The sequence below is a fragment of the Spinacia oleracea genome, chromosome 1 (assembly GCF_020520425.1).
Source record: "Spinacia oleracea cultivar Varoflay chromosome 1, BTI_SOV_V1, whole genome shotgun sequence".
Lineage (NCBI taxonomy): Eukaryota > Viridiplantae > Streptophyta > Magnoliopsida > Caryophyllales > Amaranthaceae > Spinacia > Spinacia oleracea.
Window position 1 is genome coordinate 94,582,924 of NC_079487.1, and position 23,107 is coordinate 94,606,030.

The 23,107-nt window shown below is 35.7% G+C and overlaps 3 protein-coding genes across 3 annotated transcripts; 2 read left to right on the forward strand and 1 right to left on the reverse strand.

Moving 5' to 3' along the window:
* The first annotated feature begins 5,006 nt into the window (after window positions 1-5,006).
* Window positions 5,007-8,134, forward strand: LOC110779303 (COBRA-like protein 4). The gene is made up of 6 exons (XM_021983832.2): window positions 5,007-5,243; window positions 5,366-5,445; window positions 5,623-6,079; window positions 6,765-6,912; window positions 7,207-7,484; window positions 7,575-8,134. The coding sequence occupies exons 1-6, from the start codon at window positions 5,192-5,194 to the stop codon at window positions 7,871-7,873; spliced, it is 1,314 nt and encodes a 437-aa protein (XP_021839524.1). The 5' UTR covers window positions 5,007-5,191; the 3' UTR covers window positions 7,874-8,134.
* On the reverse strand, window positions 8,027-12,020 carry LOC110779302 (protein COBRA). The gene is made up of 6 exons (XM_021983831.2): window positions 11,687-12,020; window positions 10,446-10,525; window positions 9,540-9,996; window positions 9,204-9,363; window positions 8,813-9,099; window positions 8,027-8,640 (listed from the first exon to the last, which is right to left on the reverse strand). Exons 1-6 carry the CDS (start codon window positions 11,754-11,756, stop codon window positions 8,348-8,350), a joined length of 1,347 nt encoding a protein of 448 aa, XP_021839523.2. The 5' UTR covers window positions 11,757-12,020; the 3' UTR covers window positions 8,027-8,347.
* Window positions 12,021-17,945: 5,925 nt separating this feature from the next.
* LOC130465524 (uncharacterized) lies at window positions 17,946-21,839 on the forward strand. The gene is made up of 4 exons (XM_056834318.1): window positions 17,946-18,015; window positions 21,261-21,331; window positions 21,423-21,608; window positions 21,720-21,839. Exons 1-4 carry the CDS (start codon window positions 17,946-17,948, stop codon window positions 21,819-21,821), a joined length of 429 nt encoding a protein of 142 aa, XP_056690296.1. The 3' UTR covers window positions 21,822-21,839.
* Window positions 21,840-23,107: the final 1,268 nt, after the last annotated feature.

A 23,107-nucleotide genomic window follows, 5' to 3' on the forward strand; every position in this document is an offset into this window, starting at 1 on the left:
GGATCTGCTCTCCGAATAGGTTTCTTATCGGCAATCTCTTCCGTTTTTCGCCGACTGGTGTTTTCGAAGTCTGGTGTATGACTGTCCTGGGTGCGGGTTCTGTGTTTGCTTTTCTCGCTGGCTTCAGGGCCGACAACGCGGCCATCACCGCTCTTGTCGTAGCCAACTGTTCCTCCGAGAACTGACTGGCGAGTTCAGACTGCATTTGTGTATCATCCTGGGCTGGGCTTTCGGGCTCTTCGTCTGAGTCGTCGTCCTCGACTGAGTATCCCAGGACATGTAAGGGTGTTGCTGCAGTCGTAGTTTTGCTGACTACCGACTGGCTCCCTAGCTGGGGGGTGGGTTGGTCATTGACGTGTGTTATTATCGGCTCTGCCGAGAACAGCGTGGGTTTCAATGGGGTTGTTGTTTTTGTCGTCTGTGTACTCTGTGGGGTTGCTTTCGAGGCCTGCTTTTTGCTTCTCTTGTACGAATCCGACTGCGTACTCTCCATTTTCAAGGGTGATTTTTGATGATCCGGGGTTTTTTTTTTTTTTGTGTGCCTGGCTGTGGGTTCTGCTTACAAGTGGGGGTCCCCTCCTTCTAGTGCCAATTGTTCCGGTAGCGGACTTGGAACAGAAAAGGGATGACTGACTTCCGACTGAGATTACTGACTGGATCCTGCACAGTGAAACCGTTAACTAGCCTCGGGGGTGATCCGAGAATTACCCCTCCGATGCTTAAGTCAGATTATGCTGGTAGCTCTGTAATAAATGCTTATAAGAATGATTGGGCTGGAATTGCGTACCTTTGGCATTGATGGGGGTCCGTATATATAGACGGGTTATTTGTACGGAGGACCCGGGTTATTACCCGTTGGTTCCGGATCCTCCCTTTCGGCTCTGATAGGTAGATAATGTCAGAGAAATGCCGACTGGGATTGTAAACCCTGGATGCCGACTGCACCTTTGGTGCTTCTTGTGAGTATACATCTATGATACAGCTGTTATGGGTTGTCCTACCGGCATACCGGTAGGGCTACTCGTACAATATATATACTAATATTGATTTGATTAATTATTTAATATATTCTAAGAATGGAAAAAAAAATCACAACTTTTATAATATTATTGACTTTCTATATACGTAGTAAGCTACTAACATCAAGACTTTAAACATTATGATGTTTTTTTTAAAAAATCATACGCTCTTAGCCTACAATAGATTAAAAGTAAATAAAATAGTTTAAAACTTAATAAATTATGTGCTACTATCTCCGTTCCTAAAAGTTCTTTACGCTTTCCATTTTGGCCCGTTCCTGAAAGTTCTTTACACTCTACTTTATTTCCATTTTTACTCTCATTTGGCCCACCATAACTTAACCACTCACAATACTTTAATATAATTTCCATCCACTTACATTGCTGGACAATTTATAGCCACTCATTTTCCATTTAACCATCACATGTTCACCAAAATTCCTTAATTTCCGTGCAAATAATAAGCGTAAAGATCATTTAGGAACGGAGATAGTATTATATATTTATATGTTCGCACTCAAACAAAAAATTTACAATTTGTTTTCTTTAATTTTGTTACATACTTCGTATTAGGTAAAGAAAGTGTTAAAAAGTGGATTTAACAAAATTACCTAAAAACCCAAAACCCGATTAGATTGATCACATAATCTTATTTATATGGGGTGTACGATAAATATTGTACACCAAAGTTAAAGTTGACGTAAAATGCTTAAAGTTACTCTTATATATACGTAAAAGTAATCTATTTTTTAGTGATAAAATTTTTCATTTTAATAAAAAATATTTCTTCAAAATCAATAATAATTTATAAAAATTAATCATTTAACACTTTAAAATGTTTATCTATTAACTTTTTTATAATAATATAAAAGTTAGAGAAACTGGGTAAAAGTTAGAGAAAACTGGGTAAAAATTATGTTGGTGTATAATAAATTTATTGTACACCTTGTGCATGCAAGACCTTTTGTAGATTGATAACGGTCGATTAGAAAATAGGGTATATATTATAATCGATATGTTCAGATAAGATACCAGGTCAGAAAATTTGGATAACGGGTACGAGTACTGTTACAGATATCATCAATTCTAAAAACAATGGGTAATTGGTAATGATATATTTTTTTTTTTTTTTACCAAATTAAGTATTTTGGACAAAACCCTAAAACCCTAAAATCCTAAAATTGTGATTGTAATTCAAACAAATAATAGTTTTCTCTTATTTTCTCAACAACCCATGATAAAACTTAATTTCATTGTACTTTATATTTTTAAAAATTCTTTTAAATAAAATAGTCTGGAGCAGAAAGAAAAATAGTAACATTTCTCGGTTGCATGGGACGTAGCCTAATTCTATATGAAGTATTTGTTATCAAATTTTCAAGTTGTAATGTACTTCTTTTTCAAAATGATATTTACACTTTTTCTTTTAGTTTGTTTCATAATAGTATTTACATTGCGTTTTACACTATTTTTGGACATGAAAAAGTTACTAACTTAATTACCCCTGCCTCTTATCCCATAACATTTACAACTTTCCACTCACGTGCTAAGCACTGTTATATTTCATTCGTTCCTTAAATATCGCACTATTTTTTGTTAACATTATTCACACTAAACCCTTTGGTCATCATTTGTGATTCATACGTAAGAAAAACTGTAGTCATGTGTGATATTGTAAGATTCATAACATTTTTTTTTTTTTCAAATATCAATTTTTTATATTTTTTATTTGGGTAAATTATTTTTTACCACCTAACAAAATTTACAATTTGTTTTTTACCACTTAAGAAAATGGAAATTATTTTTTACCACCTACAAGTTAAGTAAAAATTGGTTGTTACCACCTTTAAACAGCAAAATGGACGGAAACGTTAAGTGAGACCCTTTTTTGACGCAAATCAAACATAGGTCATACTCTGTACCATAAAGCAACTTGATTCTCGTTTGCGAATCAGAAAAATAATTATGCATCTATCAATTTGAGAAATATTGCCAAATTATGTGAATTAATAGGAAGTAAGGGAATTATAGTTTATATACATGGAAATCGTGGGAGTAAAGAAATAAATTAGAAATATAGTCATTGAAATGGGGCGTGCATAACGTTTATATTCATCTTACTGTTAAGATGTGGTAAAAAAACAATTTTTGTTTGATTTTTAGGTGGTAAATTACAATTTCTGTTTTTTCAGGTGGTAAAACACAATTGATCGATTTTTTAGGTGATAAAATTCAAAATTTCCTTTTTATATATTCATAATTCGAGATATTAAAAGTCAAATTGATGTATTGGAGAGCATAAGGTCAACCATGGTGTAACATTTAAGGAAACCGAGGATGTAATTTAATTGGTGTATTGCTATTCGGCGTTCGCGTACGCAAAAAACGCCCCCAAATTCTAACGTAAAAGTACGATTTTACCCTTATAAAAAGTCACCCCCACCTCTTTCACTTTTCACCTCAAGTTTTCACTCTCAAATTTCCGGGAGCCCACTCTAAATTTCCGGCAACACTATTTTTAGTGTCATATTGCACCGCCACCAAGACAACCCCAGCTGACCACCATTACCTGCCGCCCCGCGCTCCACCATCAACAACACAAGAGCCGCCCCACGCTCCACCATCCACACCACCACAGCAGCCCCGTGTATCCATAATCAACCGCACGTTTCGTCGACGGAGGTTATGATTTTTTTTATATAGTATTGAGCTGTCCGGAGATGGCGGCCCGAACCATGTAGGAGCCGCCCACAATTGGCGGCCGGAACCATGTCCGGCCGCCAATTCTGGGCGGCCCGCACATGGTTCGGGCCGCCATCTTTGGGCAACCCACACATGGTTCGGGCCGCCAATTCCGAGCGTTTTTAGCGAATGAGGACGTCGAATAAAAAACCTCTTTAATTACCCATACGAATATTGAGTACGTGGCTACATGATATACGAAGTACTCCCTCCGTCCCGGAATATTTGACCTGTTTTCCTTATCGGGTCGTCCCTTAATACTTGACCTGTTTCTAAAAATGGAAATATTCTAACAATATTATATTATTTCTCACTCCACCCTTATTAACCCACCTATCCTCTACTCCATACAAAAAAATAATTAAAAATTCAACCCCTACTCTCCCCCAACCCCACCTCTTAACCCACCTCCCACTAACTACATTAAAATAATACCCCACTATCAACTACTACCTATTAAATTAAATAAGTCAATTCAAGTCCCTTAAACTCTGTGCCGGTCAAACCGGGTCGAATATTCCGAGACGGAGGGAGTATATATGAATGTTCTCAACTTCTCATGACAAATCATAAAAAAACACGTGGAACTCTCTCAGTGTCCCTTTCACTCAAAGTAAGCCATAGGCGATGTAGCTTTTGGTTTCTCTCGATCTTGATCTTGATCTTCATCTTAGGTTAATTTCAGTGAACGTACTCCACAAAGTTCTAAGGTTTAGACATCATTATCTTGGAAGGTGACACATTACTTGTCCCTAGACTAATCTTTTACTTGCTTCTAACTCTTTTATTTTCTACGTAGTAGTCGTCTAGTGTTGCGTATTTTCTAACTTTTAAAGCCGTCTCACATATACAGTATGGGTTGTTTTAAAACCATGTCACACAAATTTAATGAAAAATAATTATATATAAAAAAAAGCCGTGAGTACGTTAACGTTTATAGTATTAAGTCGGTGCCGCGAACAGCAAACTCATTAGTTGAACTATCAAGTCGTTAATTAATTATGACATTATCATAAGAATTAACTATTAAGAAGCACCCTGTACCAAACACTTAACAGATTCATGTGGAGTAATTGTAGTAGCATAACATAGATCCCACCCTCTTGGGCTTCACCGTTAAAAAGGAAGGAAAAGAACCTTGCTTAAAAGATACGAGATCTAAGTATTAAGATGAGTGTACCATAAAATTCATCCTAACATTTTTAGGGCATTATATATAAATCCCCCAACAACCAGTTGGTAAAGCTTAGCTTACATAAAAATTGACACAAACACACTAGTACACATTTCACTCTTCGATCATCAAATTTTGTAGACATTTTTGTAGTTCTTTTTAGATTTATAGATCTTTAGGCAAGTCGCTACTTCAAGAACGATTTCGTGATCGAAGAAGCGACATTTTTTATAAACCATCGTATAGGGCTGCAGAAATGAGAATCCTCATTATACCATTTTGCTTTGTTACAATTCTATCTTATGCAGGTTATATAGTCTACATGTTTCATGTTTCATGTTTCAGCTTAATGTCCACTTAATTAACCTAGTTACAGTACGTAAATATAAATGTGTTTATTTATTAATTAATTTATTTTTCTTGGTTGTAGCCGCATATGATCCCTTGGATCCGAATGGAAATATAACAATTAAATTCGATATCATGTCATGGACTCCGGACGGTTATGTGGTAAGTATTTTGTTTACTGCAAACATATAAATTAAGATACACGTTATGATTTACTATGTACCTAATTACCTATATAATTAGTAACGTGGGGTATTCTTATATGAAGTAGTCCGTGCGTACATAGTATATGCATTGTGTATACTACAAAGATTAATTACATGCATGAAAAAATTACAGGCAATGGTAGCAATAAACAATTTCCAAATGTACCGGCACGTAGGCGACCCGGGTTGGCAATTGGGCTGGACATGGGCCAAAAAGGAAGTGATATGGTCCATGGTTGGGGGCCAAACCACAGAACAAGGTGATTGTTCCAAGTTCAAAGGCAACATACCACACTGCTGCAAAAAGACCCCAACTGTTGTAGACCTTTTACCAGGGACACCTTACAACCAACAGGTAGCCAATTGCTGCAAGGGTGGTGTCCTTAATTCATGGGGTCAAGATAAAGAGGGCTCTGTTTCTCAATTCCAAGTCAGTGTTGGCCAGGCCGGTACAACTAATAAGACTGTCAAGCTGCCCAAGAACTTCACTTTATTGGGCCCCGGCCCGGGATATACTTGTGGGCCTGCTAAGGTTGTCCCTCCTACTAATTTCCTCACCTCGGATCTTCGTCGTAAAACTCAGGCCCTCAGTAAGCCCAATTCATTTTTTCTTGGCTCTCACTCCGTATTTATTCATTAATTGATTAAGTACAACGCTCAAATCCTACACTTTAGTACAGGACTGCATGAGGCACACTATGCATCCCCCAAAACACAATTCGTTTAGTTTGAACCCAAAGAAAATAACATCTTAGTTCAAACTACATGATCATAAATAAAACTCCGTGGAATTCAGATAAAAAGACATGGCAATCTAATAATGAATAAACAACATAAAAATGGAAGATGCATGACTTATGTTTATTTTTTGACCACGTGTTCTTTTATTTTCCGTCTAAACCAAAAAAAAATGTACTTCTATGTTGAAATTCAAAAATTGAATCAATTATCCTCGTGCAGTTTCGTATTTCATTGTGACATATTCACATATGTAGCACTAGTAAACAGTAAAGGAAAAAAAAAGCAGGTATTGTAGTGATGAAAGTTCAAAATAAACCACTAAAAATGATTAGTTATATATTTATCGTTTAAATAAGTTAGCAAGTCATTTTCTGGACCGGTAATATATTGTTAAAATATGGTTGGTTCAAAGTCTTCAAAGATCAAATTTAATTACTAATTTGCTAAGTTACGTCTTGATAAGAAAATAACAGGCTAACATAAATTTTCTTTTGCTTAATTATAATTATAATTATAATTGAATGTTTGATGCAGTGACATGGAACGTAACCTGCACCTACTCACAATTTCTGGCAAGGAAGTACCCATCTTGCTGTGTCTCCTTGTCATCCTTCTACAATGAAACTATCACCCCTTGCCCTACCTGTTCATGCGGATGTGACCATAAAAAAAGTTGCGTCAAGTAAGTATTTCATTCACATTTCAATGAAATTTACGCCTAACTAATGAGTCATTCGAATTAATAAGTTTGTTTCTTTAAACTAGGTTAAGTTTGGGTCGTATATGAGTAAAGAGTCTTCAAAACTAGACCTTTGTGCCTTCAAATTAACTACTGATACCAGTTGTAAAAGCATGAGAATGTGCACCAAGTTGTTACTCAATAAACCTTGTCAAACATCTAAGCGGAGTCCATAAACTTTCCCAACATATTTTTTTTCTACATACATGATTTTTAACTAAAAAATGACGACGGCAGGAGTAACTCGAAAATTCTGAGCATGGTGGGATTGAATACGCGAAAGAAAGATAACTCTCCATTACTTCAGTGCACCCATCACATGTGCCCAGTTCGGGTGCACTGGCATGTGAAAGTGAACTACAAGGACTACTGGCGCGTCAAGGTTAGCATCACAAACTTCAACTACCGAATGAACTACAGCCAATGGACTCTTGTTGCTCAACACCCTAACCTCAACAATGTCACTCAAGTATTCAGCTTCAACTACAAGCCTCTTGTTCCCTTCGGATCAATAAGTGAGTTTCTGATAACGGATAACCTCACATCTGGAAAGTGGAAACATTCATTCATGAATATATCTGACTGTTTTCTGTAAAATTTCGCAGATGATACAGGGATGTTTTATGGGACCAAGTTCTACAACGATCTTCTGATGGAAGCCGGACCATTCGGGAATGTACAGTCTGAAGTCCTGATGCAGAAGGATCAGAACACTTTCACCTTCAGGCAAGGTTGGGCTTTCCCTAGGAAGGTTTACTTTAATGGAGATGAATGCAAGCTTCCTCCACCTGATACATACCCTTTTCTTCCCAATTCAGGGCTTAAACCGTCAATCTCAGTTTTGCCAATCATATGCTCGTTTATCCTGCTAATCTTCGGGTTTGGGGTATTTTCTCAATTTTGAGCAATGTAAACTAAATTACTTTGAAACTTGAGTAGCGTTGGAGATTCAGGTAATAGAAATTTCATTATAGTGTTTGAAACAAGTGCATAAAAAATGTGCAATATGTAGAGCATTAGGTGCACGAACAATGATAATCTTGGACATACATCAGGATGGGAAAGTACAAGTTAGAATTAAGTTCCAGAATGTAGTTGGCATTTTCGTTACAGTTGTAAGCTTTGCAATACAAGAAATATATACAGAGGACGATCAATACATAAATAGTCCTGAATAAGAGCAAAATGACAATGAATTCACCAACCTAATCATTAGACAAAATGCAGACAACATCCCTGACGAGTGTTCGTGCAGCTGATCTTCAACAGGCTTTCCACTCAACTCAGTCTTCGAACTTCAAAGCCAAGTAATGGAGTCAAATACCATTCTGATTTTTCATGTATATCTCTATGTACTCGAGGGTAAGATTCTCGACTCTCAAGCATGAGTATATAAGAATGCCAAGGCTGACAATAGCGTCAATGTTATAGTTAAAACAGAGAAATTAGGCCGAGGACTGACATTTGGTAACCAAGGGTATGAATCAGGAGGTGGCATGACACAGTTATCACCATTGAAGTAGATCCTTCTAGGAAAAGCCCAGCCCTTTTCAAATGTAAAAGTAGACTTGTCTTTCTGAAAGAGTAATTCAGACTGGACATTTCCATATGGACCAGCTTGCATAAGCATATCGTTATAGAACTTAACTCCCCATAGCATGGCGGTATCATCTATTCAACAAGAACAACCAATCAGTCATTTCCAGTAACAAAACCAACTTAAACAAAATATGCCATAACTATTGGAGAGAGGAACCATCTATCTAACAAATGCACCCTACAATAAAGATTTAAACCTTAGAAAGGAAAATGTTCAATACATATTTTGAAGATAAGAACTTACTTATATTCGAGTATGGAGTTATTGGTTGGTAAGAGAAGCTGAAAACCTCGGTCAAATTGTCAAAGTTAGGATGTTGCACAACCAAGTTCCACCCTGAGTAGTTCATCCTATAGTTAAAGTTTGTAATTGTAACCTTAACTCGCCAGTATTCCTTGTAATTAGTTTTGACATGCCAGTGAATCCGAACAGGACACATATGGCTGGTGCATTGAACCAAAGGTGGCACGATACTGTTTTTGTTAGAATGTGCAGGAGAAACAACGGAAGCCAAATAAGGGTTGTTTGCCCTGTAAACAAGAGAAATCAACAAAGTTCATATTTTCTGTTGAAGTTAGCTAGATAAATCATTAAGACGACATTATTGATAAAGCAGAAAAAAAAAAATGCTTACTCTACACAGCTTCCTGGATGGGAGGCATTGTTTTGACAGCCACAACTGCATGTTGGGCAAGATATGATAGTGTCGTTATAGAAGGATGAAAGCGATACACAGCATGTGGGAGTTCTCTGGGACAGGAACTGTGAATACATGCATGTCACGTTCCATGTCACTGCCACAAGAGCAGAATTTATCAGCAAAAGGTTAAGGTAATCGAACCATAACATACTATGCACAGAAAATAATCCTAAATTTGCAAGTATGCAGACAACAAATATCCGAAAAAGAAGATACAAATATACAATTGACGGTAATTTATAGTTGTAATGTAACTCCCAGTTAACTTACTCAAAACTTGAGTGACTCTCCTCCCATCTTGGGTTATTAATTTGCTGGGTGTAACAATCTTTCCCGGTCCACAAGTGTAACCAGGTCCAGGTGCCTTTAGGGTGAAGTTCTTAGGCACTCTGACTGTTTTGTTGGTGGTGCCTGATGCACCAACAGTAATCTGAAATGAACTAATCGCAGTGGAAGGATCTTGCACCCATGAACTCAGCACTCCTCCCTTGCAGCAGTTGGTCGTTTGCTGGTTGAAAGGAATCCCGGGCATCATGTCTACAATGGTTGGATCCTTTTTACAGCAATGTGGAAGGCTGACCTTATATTTTGAGCAATCCCCTTGCTCTGTTGCTTGCCCTCCCGCCATGTTCCAAATAACCTCCTTTTTGGCCCAAGTCCATCCAAGTTGCCAACCGGGTGCTTGAATGTGGCGGTACTTTTGGAAGTTGTAAAGTGTAACCACAGCCTAGGAATCCAATCAGGATCGAGATGAATGTTGTTAAAAATCCATATGAAGTATAAGAAATGTTCATCTTGAAAATTCAAGAGCTAAACATTTCCCCACTCCTAGGCAAAGAATTTGTGGAACCAGAAAGAAACTTGGTCAAGTAACAAAATTGTTATCCTTGGTATCTAAACAGATATTAGAGAAAGATAAGATTAACATTTAGGTACATATGCTATCATTTCGTATATAAATTGGAATACCAGATTATCAACAAAATGAGCCTGTTGACTGTTGTTACGTATTATGTATAATGATATGATCAAGACTCTACAAACTAGAGAAATCAGATTGGAAGAAGAGACGGCCATATGTCTTTACTGCATGGATGAACCGATAGTCCGACATAGCTGGAAATACATGTTCACAAATAAACAGAATTAATCCCCTATCAAGTAGTAAGTACTTACATTATAACCATCACCAGTCCAACTAACGATATCCCACTTGATGGTAATGTTCCCATTTGGATCAAGAGGATCGTAGGCTCCTGAAAACGACCAAAAACAAATACATCAAGCTTTTTTCTAAAGTCTTCTTGTTGAGAAACAAAGTAATAACTAACAAGAACATGTAGGACACATCTTACTGAAATTCATAATATTGACAAATCCACACAGAAAACCTATGAAATTACCCACAGGAAAAGATAGCTTTTAAGTACCTCAAATGTTCATGATCCACAAATCTAAGTTGCAGACTAGATTCTAATCATTCTATACAATAAGGTAATTAACTCCATGTCTCTTCCATATACATTACCTATTTGCTAAGCCCACCATACTAATCACTGACACCCACAGGAACAAGACTCCAGTGTCACCATTGATACAAAAAACTCAGCAAAATTTTCAGAATTTCATGATTCAACTCATTAACCTAAGTTAACACCTACATTGCATATATTATCATCATCATTCATCATAAGTTCATAACCTGCTCACTCATGTAAATTACACATTGGTCTAAAACACTATAAATTAAATGTCAAGATGGTCACAGAATCATACAAGGAAATCCCAATTAAGGCCAAAACAAAAACAAAAACAAAAACAAAAACAAAAATTAATCGAACGCTAATATTTCAATTTTCTGACATAGTCCAATTCAGATAATATTTCCCTGATATACCGTAGTAGTTAGGCAAATAATCCAAATTTACAGAATCAATATACGAAGTATGAGACAAATAATTTCATGAACATTTCAGTAAACATGGCAAAAAGTGACACAGCATGTCCCACTTGAATTCATCAAGTACATTCACCATCAAACCATCAGAATTGCATGACCCAAATCCTATAAAACCAATCAAATTATTAAAAAAAAAGACAATTTTCTTTGTTTATAACGCTAACAGAAAACCAACAATGTATCGCATATAGTATAACTTTCACATTCCTGTTTTTTTTTTTATTAAAATTTTATTTTGGGAATTTCATCAATTGCATGCAAATTGGCAAAATGAAGAAAAAAAGAGGGAAGGGAAGGGGGAGTTACAATTATAATTTGTTGATAAAACAAAATGGGTAAATCCCAAATGCTGCAATTGATAATTCAGTGAAATTGATTAACAAATAACCATTGAAGCCTGAAACCTTAGGAACATAGAATCAAAATGAATGAAAAAAAAAAGGGTGAGAAAGCTGACCTGTAAGAGTAAAGGTAGAACAAGAGAAGAAGACGATGAAAACAAAGCTTAAAAAACTGAAATTGCCCATTTTGCAGAAATTAGCCAGAGGAAAAAGAGAGAGAAGAAGAAATGGCGTGGGGGCTCAAAGACTTGGACTTCTAGTAGCTTCTCTAGTACAATTCACGACTTCACGTGCTAAACAAAATACTTGTAAAAGATTAGAGGAGAGAGAATTAGCACAAAGTTTTCTTGTTTTGAAACTTTTATTTGGTTTGCGCATTGAATTTAAGAATATATGTGTCTGATCCAGCATCCCACAGAAATGAATAAGAGTGTGACGGACGGCGTGTTGTTTGTGTGGAGTTATAAGATTTTACGAAGTAATTAACTAGTGGTAGGGGTGTCAAATCGGATCAACGGATCGGGTTTGGGTCGGACTCATCGGATTCGGGTTGAAACGGATCGGATTGGAACGGATTAATTTGGCTAACGGGTCGGATCGGATCGGATTGAAAACTTAACGGACCGGATCGGGTCGGATTTTTTATTCACGGATTCATATCGGATCGGGTTGTAAACGGGTCGGATTGTAGTCGGTTTGGGTCGGAACGGATCGGATTGGAATACGACGGATTGTTAACGGGTTTAGTCGGACTATAACGGGTTCGGGTTCATGTCGGTCGGATTAATATCGGATCGGATTCATATCGGGTCGGATTCATATCGGATCGGATTCATTTCGGATCGGATTCATATCGGATCGGATTAATCGGTAACAGACTAAAACGGGTTGGATTGAAACTAATTTAGCCTGGTTACATTGGATTCAGTTTTATATTGGTTCGGGTAATTATCGGATCGGGTTATTTGGTAGCGGGTTGGAATTTGGGGCAGTTCGTTTCCAAATTATATATTATCATATCGATGACTTAATTAGGCCGGGGACGAAAATAATAACTAACTTTTAAAAGTAATAAGAATTTAAGATTAGTAATATAAGTTATTGAATATATTATTATATCGATGGGTTGGAATTAGTTCGGATTAAACAGGTCACGGATTAAAAACGGATCGGATCTAACGGGTCACGGGTTGAAACGGGTCGGATTAAACGGGTCACAGGTTAAAAACGGATCGGATTAAACGGATATTCCTCGGGTTGGAACGGATTCGGATTGAAACGGATCGGATCATAAACGGGTTTCGGATCGCTTCGGATCGGATTAAATGGATCCGGATTGTCACGGATCGGTCTGTTAACGGATTCGGATCTTAATCGGATCAATACTAACGGGTTGGGTCGGATTCGGGTTGAATATAATCGGATCGGATCGGATTTCGGATTTTAACTCGCGGGTTCTAAACGGTTCGGATTCTAAACGGTCGGACAAACTCATCGGGTTCACTGGGTCGGATTGAGAATTGACACCCCTAGTGGTCCTATGGATGGATGTTGGTTTCCCTTAGAGTGGGGCCCTTATTTCATACTCTGTAACATTTTATTATACATTCGAGGAGTAAACTATACTGGAGGTCTCTAAACTTTGGCAAAATGAGCAGTTAAGTCCCTCAAGTTTCAAAAGGAGCATTTTAATCCCTCAAAATGGATGGAATCAGCTACTTTTGTTAACACCGTTTCATTTTCTGTTAAGTTCAATAAAATAATAATAAACCGCTTTAAAGAAAAGGAAAATTAATTTACACGTGTATAAATAAATGAAAACAGCTGATTTTAATTATGACTTAGCTTTTTCAACTTACTTAGCTTTTTCATATGGCTTTTTCTCCATTTACACGTTTCACCCTTTATATTCCCCTTTTCTAGGTTTTTCCACAACTCTTCCTAATCAAATCGAATTTAGTGAGTAACCCAAGCAAATTTACTCCAAATTTTCAGCAATTATCGCCATAAACTTCAGCTAATTGTTGTTCTTCCACAACTCTAAAGTTTCAAATTCTCTTCTCCCAGATGTTTGCTACTACCACTAGTTCTTCTTCTACCTTTTTTCTCTCTCTTTCTCTCTCATCTTTTATTATGGATTCTCTTCAATCTGCTTCTCTTTCTTAATTTCTGGATTTCTCCAACAATTCCATTGTAATTTCACATTTGTCATTGCCCTCAATGCTTAAGCCTAAAAAACGGAGACAAGGCAAACCCACAATAGAAATAAATTTGCAAAATTAAACAGATTATATTGAAGGGTGTGATGCCAACACTCAGAGGCTCATTATCTTTTTCTCCTACCAATCTATGATACCAAATGTGATAGCAAGTATTAGCTCCTTATATACAGCCCATAAGGGTGTTGCATTATCCTAAAATTAAGTACGACATATTGACATGGTGGAGATGCAAATCCTTACGGCCTTACAAAGCTCCCAAAACACACCTTAGTTGTAAAGTATCACATTTTACACTAACTCTAAGACAAATTGACACTCATTAGACTGTAGAAAAACGGAAGTACCTAATATTGCCTCATTAGTCGTAGGCTCGTTAGATTTCATGTATGAGTTGCTGACTTGCTGATTAAACATGAGATTGAAGATGATGATGATGCATGGAGTTTATGGGTTTGAGCTCGGATGAATTTTACCGGAAATGTAAGTTACTTGGGTGTGCACACAAGGTGTTTGATAAATTGTCTCTGAGAAATGTTGTTGATTAACCTATGCTTGTTGGGTGTGTTAATTTGGGGGATTTGATTAGTAGGAAGTGTTGATCCTTTGTTTTATTTTATTAAGTGTTGAATAATTTGGGTACAAATGGCCTTGTTAAATACTTTGAACTGCTAGTTTTTTGTAAAAAGCTAACTTAAAAGGGTTTCCCTTTATTTAATTATTGTTAATATGTAAAAGTAACTGTTATTTTGTCCTTTTCTGCCCTTTATATTAATTTGCCTTTATTTTTAATTCATTTAACAGACGTTAGTAACAGAAGTCAAAAAGCAGCGGTTTTCATCCATTTTGAGGGACCTAAATGCTCCTTTTGAAACTTGAGGGACCTAACTGCTCCTTTTGGCAAAGTTTAGGGACCTCCAAACCTATTTACTCATACATTCGGGTGTAGCATATTCAAATTGATGTGTGTGAATTCACTATATCAAAACATTACAAGAATAAGACAATAACAATTGTTCATATTAATAAAGATATGTTAGTTTATATTGTTCATATTTCTTAATTAGCTATAAATTCCACCGTTTAATTGCATTAAAGAAAAATGAAAGAAATAAGTAACTAGTTTTCCTAAATTTACGAAGTATGTTCATATTATCCTCTGCTCAATTTGCATTACTCTTTATTACATAGTATGATTTATACTGCATATTTTAAGTTTTTATTCAAAATTGGTGATGATTATACATTTTTACATACATTACAGTAATTTGTTAAATTCGTCATATTTCTTCGTAATAATCCATAACATCTACGGAGCAGTTCCCATAAATGGTTAAGAGAATAAGGGACACAAAACATTCATGTACCATAAACATTCTTTGATAGGATTTGCTTAGCATGCAAGTGTTGCTTTTGGACTTTTAATAGTACTTAATTTATAGTCATTGTCGTGTGGGGAAAATAGTGATGGACAGTGCACTTCCAGCTTGTCATCTTGTGGCCGTGTGCCAATGTGGGATTAATCCGACTCTTCCTTAATTAAACAAACGCGGACTTTTTTGGGTTTCTTTCATTTCTCTTGTATCCAGCTGTCTCCAAATTACCGGCTGCCTAATGTCCACGTCATTTTGTGTCTTTTCTGGATAAAAAAAACTGTAAATATTAAATATCCTTAAACGCAACTGGACTTGGGCCTTATCTGTTCATTTTATCGTCAATTTGACAAAACTACACTGTCCGAGACTCCGAGTGTAACAAATGTCTGTATGGAGGGATTATGAGAATTTGCGTTTAGTGGATGTTGTGATTTGTGAATGTGGTTTGTTGTTAAATGATTATAATGTTTTTTCATGAAATGCTCCTGAGGTTTCACGAAATTCACCAAATATCCCTGCGTGTTTCAAAATACATAATATACCCCTATTTTTTCGTATTGTTCACCAAATACCCCTATTTTGACTTTCCGTTAGTCCTCCGTTAAGTCATGTTTATAATTCACCAAATGCACATGTTTATAAACTTTTTGCACAATATACACCTATTTGTAAACTTGTTTGCATCAAATACCCAAAGTGCTTTTAAACTGCATAATTTAAATCTAACGGCTAATTTGCAGTTCTAAATTTCCTAGCAATGAAGTAGAGCAGTTTGTAACACATTTCCAGCAATAAACAGGGACTATATTCCATAAAAAGCTGATTAATTTGCATAGTAGCTTTACAAATACTCTGAATAATAATACCCTTGCAATGAACATTTACAATCACTCTTGTACTACAAGGCATTGCCCTGCTTACATAAGATATGACCTTCGTGGGCTTCGTCACAATAAAAATAATCATTCTTACAAATTTAGTGTTCTTGTTGAACCAACTGCGTATGCTATCAGTAATTTTGTGTTTACATCAAAATCTAAAAATGCATGAAAAATGTCAGTTGCTTAGCTTGCCTTAGGCCCAAGAGACAAAGAGCAGCAAATTGAACTGGTGTGACATGAGCTTGTGGAGACAGCAGTTGGTTGGCACCAAGAAGTTCATTAACAACACCAAGATCAGATGGCCATAATAAAATGACAAAACCAGAGATCATCAGATTGGGTGCTGCCCTGCCAACTGCAAACAATATCTTGGAACTCAGATACAATGGCAAACCAATGACTATTAAAGAGAATAGGCAAGAAGCTTTTGAGACATGATTTTGGAGGTACCAACCCCAACACTTAATCAAACAGACAAGATTCTCCTTAGATATACTTGAAACCGAAATACAAATACAAAACGTTCAATTTAGTTATGAAAGCCCGCTCTAGTCTCTACAGTAGAAAAGCCAATTTAATACCAAATGCAAGTAACACCAAATGGTAGGATTGTAGAACAAAAGAAAAACAGCCAAGTCATGCAGCAATATAATACAAACAGAACATTTCAAAAATAAAAGAATATACTCAGTTTAGCTCCTCTACAGTGATTCAGATCTGCTGATCGAATTTACAAGTATGAAACACAACAAGCACCAGATAACAAAACTACAGAACTTATCAGATAGCCCCAAGATCAAATCACTAATAACCGAAATACTTCGTGAAAAACAACAAAGAGGTCATCCCAGATCACAAGTCAATGCGATTAACAAATGCACAAATGTAAACAACAAGAATTTCAGACTGGTCTGGATCCATTAACTTCAACCAAAAGATCTTCAAACCAAAACAATGTATTGGAAGTGATCAAGCTTCAAATCAAAAAATAGATCTTGAGTTCTACAATGTAAAATATCCTGAGTCCTAATTAAACTGTATCAAAATTCGAGGTTGAGCAGAATTCTGTTTGGGCCATAACTAAATGTTTTTATCACAAACCATGATATCTTATCATCATTCTCATGAGTGTTTAACTTTAAAGTAGGACCCTTAATGGTAATGCTCTCCCTAGTCATCATTTATCAAAGGTTTATCAAAAGTTTAAGACCTTCAATACTCATGAAGTCATGAAGCATATACAATCATATACATTTACACCATTCACCTGTTTCACAACAATGATTATCTCTCTAATTTCACAAAGGCCCGCTTTGTTCAAGTGAAACTTTTTTCCAAATTAACCAAGACTACAATCATAATGCACCACAATCAAAATCTATCATGCCAGATGCCATCAAATTCCACAAATTAAATTTCACATAATAAACAGGAGGGGGGTTGTAGGTAACCTGGACTTGTGATTTTCCAAAGTGATTAGAGTTGAACACGAGATTAGGTTTTCCGCGATCGTCAACCCAATCTTCGCAAGCTTGCCAATCGTCCATTAAACAAGCTTCCTCGATGAAAGCATTCGGGCCAGGGTCCATATAATGGGGGTCAATCACAAAAATTGGGTACACAAAATTCGATTCTGTAGCAGCTTGTTCAAGAGTCGGGTTATCGTGGATTCAAAATCCCTTTCGGAACCACATTAGAGAAGAATTGGATGAAGCCGTCATTTTTGTGATAATTGAAGAAGTTTTAGCGTCTGGAGTTTGGTAGGGAGAAGGAGGTGGTTCGAGGAGAGAGAATTGAGAAGGCGTCGTCGTCTTTTCCTTCCTTAGCTGCCGCCGCGCCGTCTTCTCCTTCCTTCCTCGATCTCCTCTCGCCGCCAGCCTTCAACCTTCGTCGGCGGCAATGGTGGATTCTTCGGACTTCCTACCACCTGCACTACCAAATCACCGGAAGAAGAGACTTATATTTCTGGGTAATTTGAGGTGAATCAATGGCTATTGATGAATTGGGGGTGAGATTGAAGATGGGTAAGAAAGAACAGAGGAGATGAGAGGAGAGAGAAGAAAAGAGTTTTTTTTTTTTAAAAGTTAAAATGTAGAATATAGGTAAATAAGGGTATAAACGTAAATAAATACTAACGGAGCACTAACGGCCGTTAAATCCAAGGGTATTTGATGCACTTTATGTTTACATAGGGGTATATTATGTATTTTGAAACGCGCAAGGGTATATGGTGAATTTCGTGAAACCTCAGGGGCATTTCATGAAAAAACCGATGATTATATGTAGGAGCGTAACATTTATCAACTTTACAAATTGAATCATATGAATCAGGTACAAATTGTTTTAGGTTAACAGGTTGCTATAACAAAATTGTTTGATCATTTCCCGGTAAACACTAGAGGAAAAAACCTTATAAGTTGCTCTTAAAAGTGGCTTATAAGTTGCCCTTCGTAAGTGCCACCAATGGGGGGGTCACTTATGTAAAATTATCAAAAGTTGCCCTTAACAAGGGCAACTTATAATCTTATAAGGTGCCCTTGTTTGAAACAAGGGCACCTTATGTGAAACTTATAAGGTGCCCTTGCTGCAACAAGGGCACCTTATAAGCTGCACATAAGTTGCTCTTGTTGCAAACAAGGGCAACTTTTGAGTTTTTTTTTTTTTTTTTTTTTAAAAAAAAATCTGCAATATAATTCCTAATATTCTGCAATATAATTTCTGATTTTGCCATATAATTTCTGTTTCATCAAACATCAGCTTGACATTCTCAAAAATGATATAAATTTCAAATTTCCAATAATATTACCGAATTAATTCAAATGTAATTAATTAAATCGATAAATAACAAAATAATGTAAGAGTCACGAATAACTACAAGTCTGCTCTATTTATTACACTGAGGGTAGTTCACAATCGTTGAAGTAAATAGCCCACTTGTCTCGAACCTCATCCAACTCCTTTTTGGTAAAGGGCTCCTCCCTTGGAGTTTTGAAAACCTTTAAAAGAACACCGTACATGCAAACCAATAAATTAAATTAAGTTTCATATGCGAAAACAAAAATTAGATTGGTTGCGAAAACAATTATATTGGACAAAAAATGACATTTTTGAACCCAACTACCAACAAACGAACCTATTTCCATATTCTAAACGTTTTCATGATTAATATGATTAGTTATATGATTATAAGACTCATTTCAACTTCTTTATGCACGTCTATGGTTCATTTGGGTCGATATAGGTCATTTATGGTAAAAAATGGCATTTTCGATCATAATTACCAACAAACAAACCTACATCCATATTCTAAATGTTTTTCATTCTTATGATTAATTATATTATTATAAGACTCATTTCAACTTCGTTATGCACGCCTAAGGGTCATTTGGGTCGATATAGGTAATTTATGGCCAAAAATGGCATTTTCGATCCCAACTACCAACAAACGAACCTATTTCCATATTCTAAACGTTTTTCATGATTCATATGATTAGTTATATGATTATAAGACTCATTTCATGATATTTATGAACGTCTATGGGTCATTTGGGTCGATATAGGTCATTTATGGTCAAAAATGGCATTTTCAATCCCAATTACCAACAAACAAACCTATATCCATATTCTAAATGTTTTTCATGATTCTTATGATTAATTATATTATTATAAGACTCATTTCAACTTCGTTATGCATTCCTAAGGGTCATTTGGGTCGATATAGGTAATTTTTGGCCAAAAATGGCATTTTCGATCCCAACTACCAACAAACGAACCTATTTCGATATTCTAAACGTTTTTCATTATTCATATCATTAGTTATATGATTATAAGACTCATTTCATGATATTTATGAACGTCTATGGGTCATTTGGGTCGATATAGGTCATTTTTGGCTAAAAATGGCATTTTCGATCCCAACAACTAACAAATGAACCTAAGGACACTTTTTAAATCCTTTTAATGATTTATATGATTAGTTATATGTTTATAAGACTCATTTCAAGTTCTTTATGCACACATAAGGCTCATTTGGGACGATATAGGTCATTTATGGCCAAAAATAGCATTTTCGATCCCAACTACCAACAAACGAACCTATTTCCATATTCTAAACGTTTTTCATGATTCATATGATTAGTTATATGATTATAAGACTCATTTTAAGTTCGTTATGCACGTCTATGGTTCATTTAGGTCGATATAGGTCATTTATGGTCAAAAATGGCATTTTCGATCCCAACTACCAACAAACAAACCTATATCCACATTTTAAACCTTTTTAATGATTCATATGATTAGTTATATTTTTATGAAACTCATTTCAAGTTCGTTATGCACGCCTAAGGGTCATTTGGGTCGATATAGGTCATTTATGGCAAAAAATGGCATTTTCGATCCCAACTACCAACAAACAAACCTAAGTCCAAATTCTAAACCCTTTTCATGATTCATATGATTAGTTATATGTTTATAAGACTCATTTCAAGTTCGTTATGCACTCCTATGGTTCATTTGGGTCGATATAAGGTCATTTTTTGCCAAAAATGGCATTTTCGATCCCAACTACCAACAAACGAACCTATTTCGATATTCTAAACGTTTTTCATTATTCATATGATTAGTTATATGATTATAAGACTCATTTCATGATATTTATGAACGCTATGGGTCATTTGGGTCGATATAGGTCAATTTTGGCAAAAAATGGCATTTTCGATCCCAACTACTAACAAACGAACCTAAGGACACTTTCTAAATCTTTTTCATGATTCATATGATTAGTTATATGTTTATAAGACTCGTTTCAAGTTCTTTATGCACACATAAGTCATTTGGGACGATATAGGTCATATTTGGTCCAAAATGGCATTTTCGACGGTTCATGCCAATTATAGGCGAATAGTTTTTTTAACTAATTTCTAGCCTAATAATACATCATAAATAAGCTATTTTATGTACCTTTTCCAGAACTTGAACTTCCTTGCACCTTTTGAATATGTCATGCATGAATTTCATCACGTAATAGCCACACTCGACCCCACCCTCTTGTTGGGAGCACTAGATTAAAGACAACATAAATTACATAATAGGAAATGTTATTGTTTTGGCCGTACAATAAGTAGTGAACAAGTTATTATTTACCTTAATTGATTTCCATTGAGGAAGTGCGCTTTTTTTGACATTCATTTTCATCAACACTCTGCAATTCCACAGTGGACAAAAGAGAGAAGAAGAAAGGAATAGAAGTGGACAAAGAAACTAAGGATTATGCTAAAATTATTCCAGTATCATGTTAATGAGAGTTATGTAGTACTCCAATTGACATAACACAATAAGATTAGTAGACAAGCAAGTTATTCAGCCTTCGTATCAAAGAAAATAAAACCTAAGTCTAGTAGTCTTTGGATTACGTGTAAAGCTTTTGTTAATACTTTTTCAGGTGGAAGTAGAGGCACTAGTGATCCAAGGTCCCAAGCTATCAACAGTATTGAGCCAAGTGAAGAAGCTAGAAGCATCAGTGCTAGTTTTAGGCCAAAAGAAACCCTCCCCAATAATGACATGGTAAGTCCCATTTTCTAACCAATTTAATTAAAATTCTTAATTTTTTAATTACTCATAGATCTACCTAATTAATGTTAATTAATTATGATTTTGGCTTGATTAATTGGGCAGTTTATTTGGAATGAGCAACTCAGAGGATTTTGTGGAGCAGTGCATAAACAATGCAGAGTGCTTGACAATTGGAGTGAGAAAACAAAGCAAGAAGAAGAATGATCCCTCTTACCAATTCTGATGTGATCTTTTTTCTGGTATTCCAAAATCCTATCATTTCCTCAGCAATTAGCAAACAGAATCTTTCCCCAAGTTGTTACAGTTGCTTTCTTCATGACTACAGTAATCAGTAATGCTACAAGAAAGAGAAAGACAGTCAACATTTTAATCATACAAGTTAAATGATTGTTGTCTTTACTATTCAAGATCGAATATATATATCTTTATGAAAAACTTATTGTTAGAAGAGAAATTAAAACCAAAATGACTATTTGGTATTAATTTGAAGTTGAGGGAGGACCACCAATCTGGATTGAAATGCATAGATAAAATATCGGAGTATGTCACATTCACTATTATCAAATGAGTAAAGTTACTCCGTACTTTCTACTCCTTTTGTACCTCAATACTTTTATCAAACTCGTATCCAAGGAACTATATTTAAAAATTCATACCTTATATATCGTAAACTAGAAATGCGGCCTATTATTCTCGGACAACCCAGTCATCATCATGTATACGATATACTAGGTCAAGTTAGGTGGTGCTTGCTGAATTTTCAAAGTATTCAAACAGGTAAATCTGAAAAGCAAATATCGGATGGTCCAAGTACAAAGTATATTTAACTGAAAATTGCACACAGAGTCAGAAAATTGACCTCTTTCCATTGAAAAATGTTACAGTACTAGTTAGTACCCATGTTTAGAGAATTATGGACAGGAAAAACTTGTAGTTTGCAGACAGGAAATTAGGCAGTTGAAACCAGAGGAATTATACTACTCCAGTGTTTATTTAAGCATTAGAACATGCAGATTACAGACAACTGGGAACCTACATCATTAAAGAGTACACACCCAAATTTAGGCAAGATTTGAAAACTATGGAAGATTCTAAGCTCAAGTTTTCTACACCATAATTGAAAATTAGTCTTGGCAATAATTCACATATGAAAATAATCTACTTTCAGGTTAGAAAAATATTTGCACAGCACCAATCAAGCCAGCTATGTAATTTTTCAGAGGCAATTGTTGACCGTTTTAGTCTTAGGCTAAAGTGTTTATGAATTGAATTCAAGTGAATGTCAAATTATATCCAAGTCAAATAAGATAAGGCCATACGACATCTCCTGTGTTGTAAACATAAGAAAAACTTAAATAGTTAAAACGGCTTTTTGAGAGGCTCTCTGGACAATCAACTAATGTCAAATGATCCGACCATAACACAAGATGCAATGTGAACATCAATTAAGATTTAGTTACCTCTTAAACAACTCCCATGGTCCCATCCCG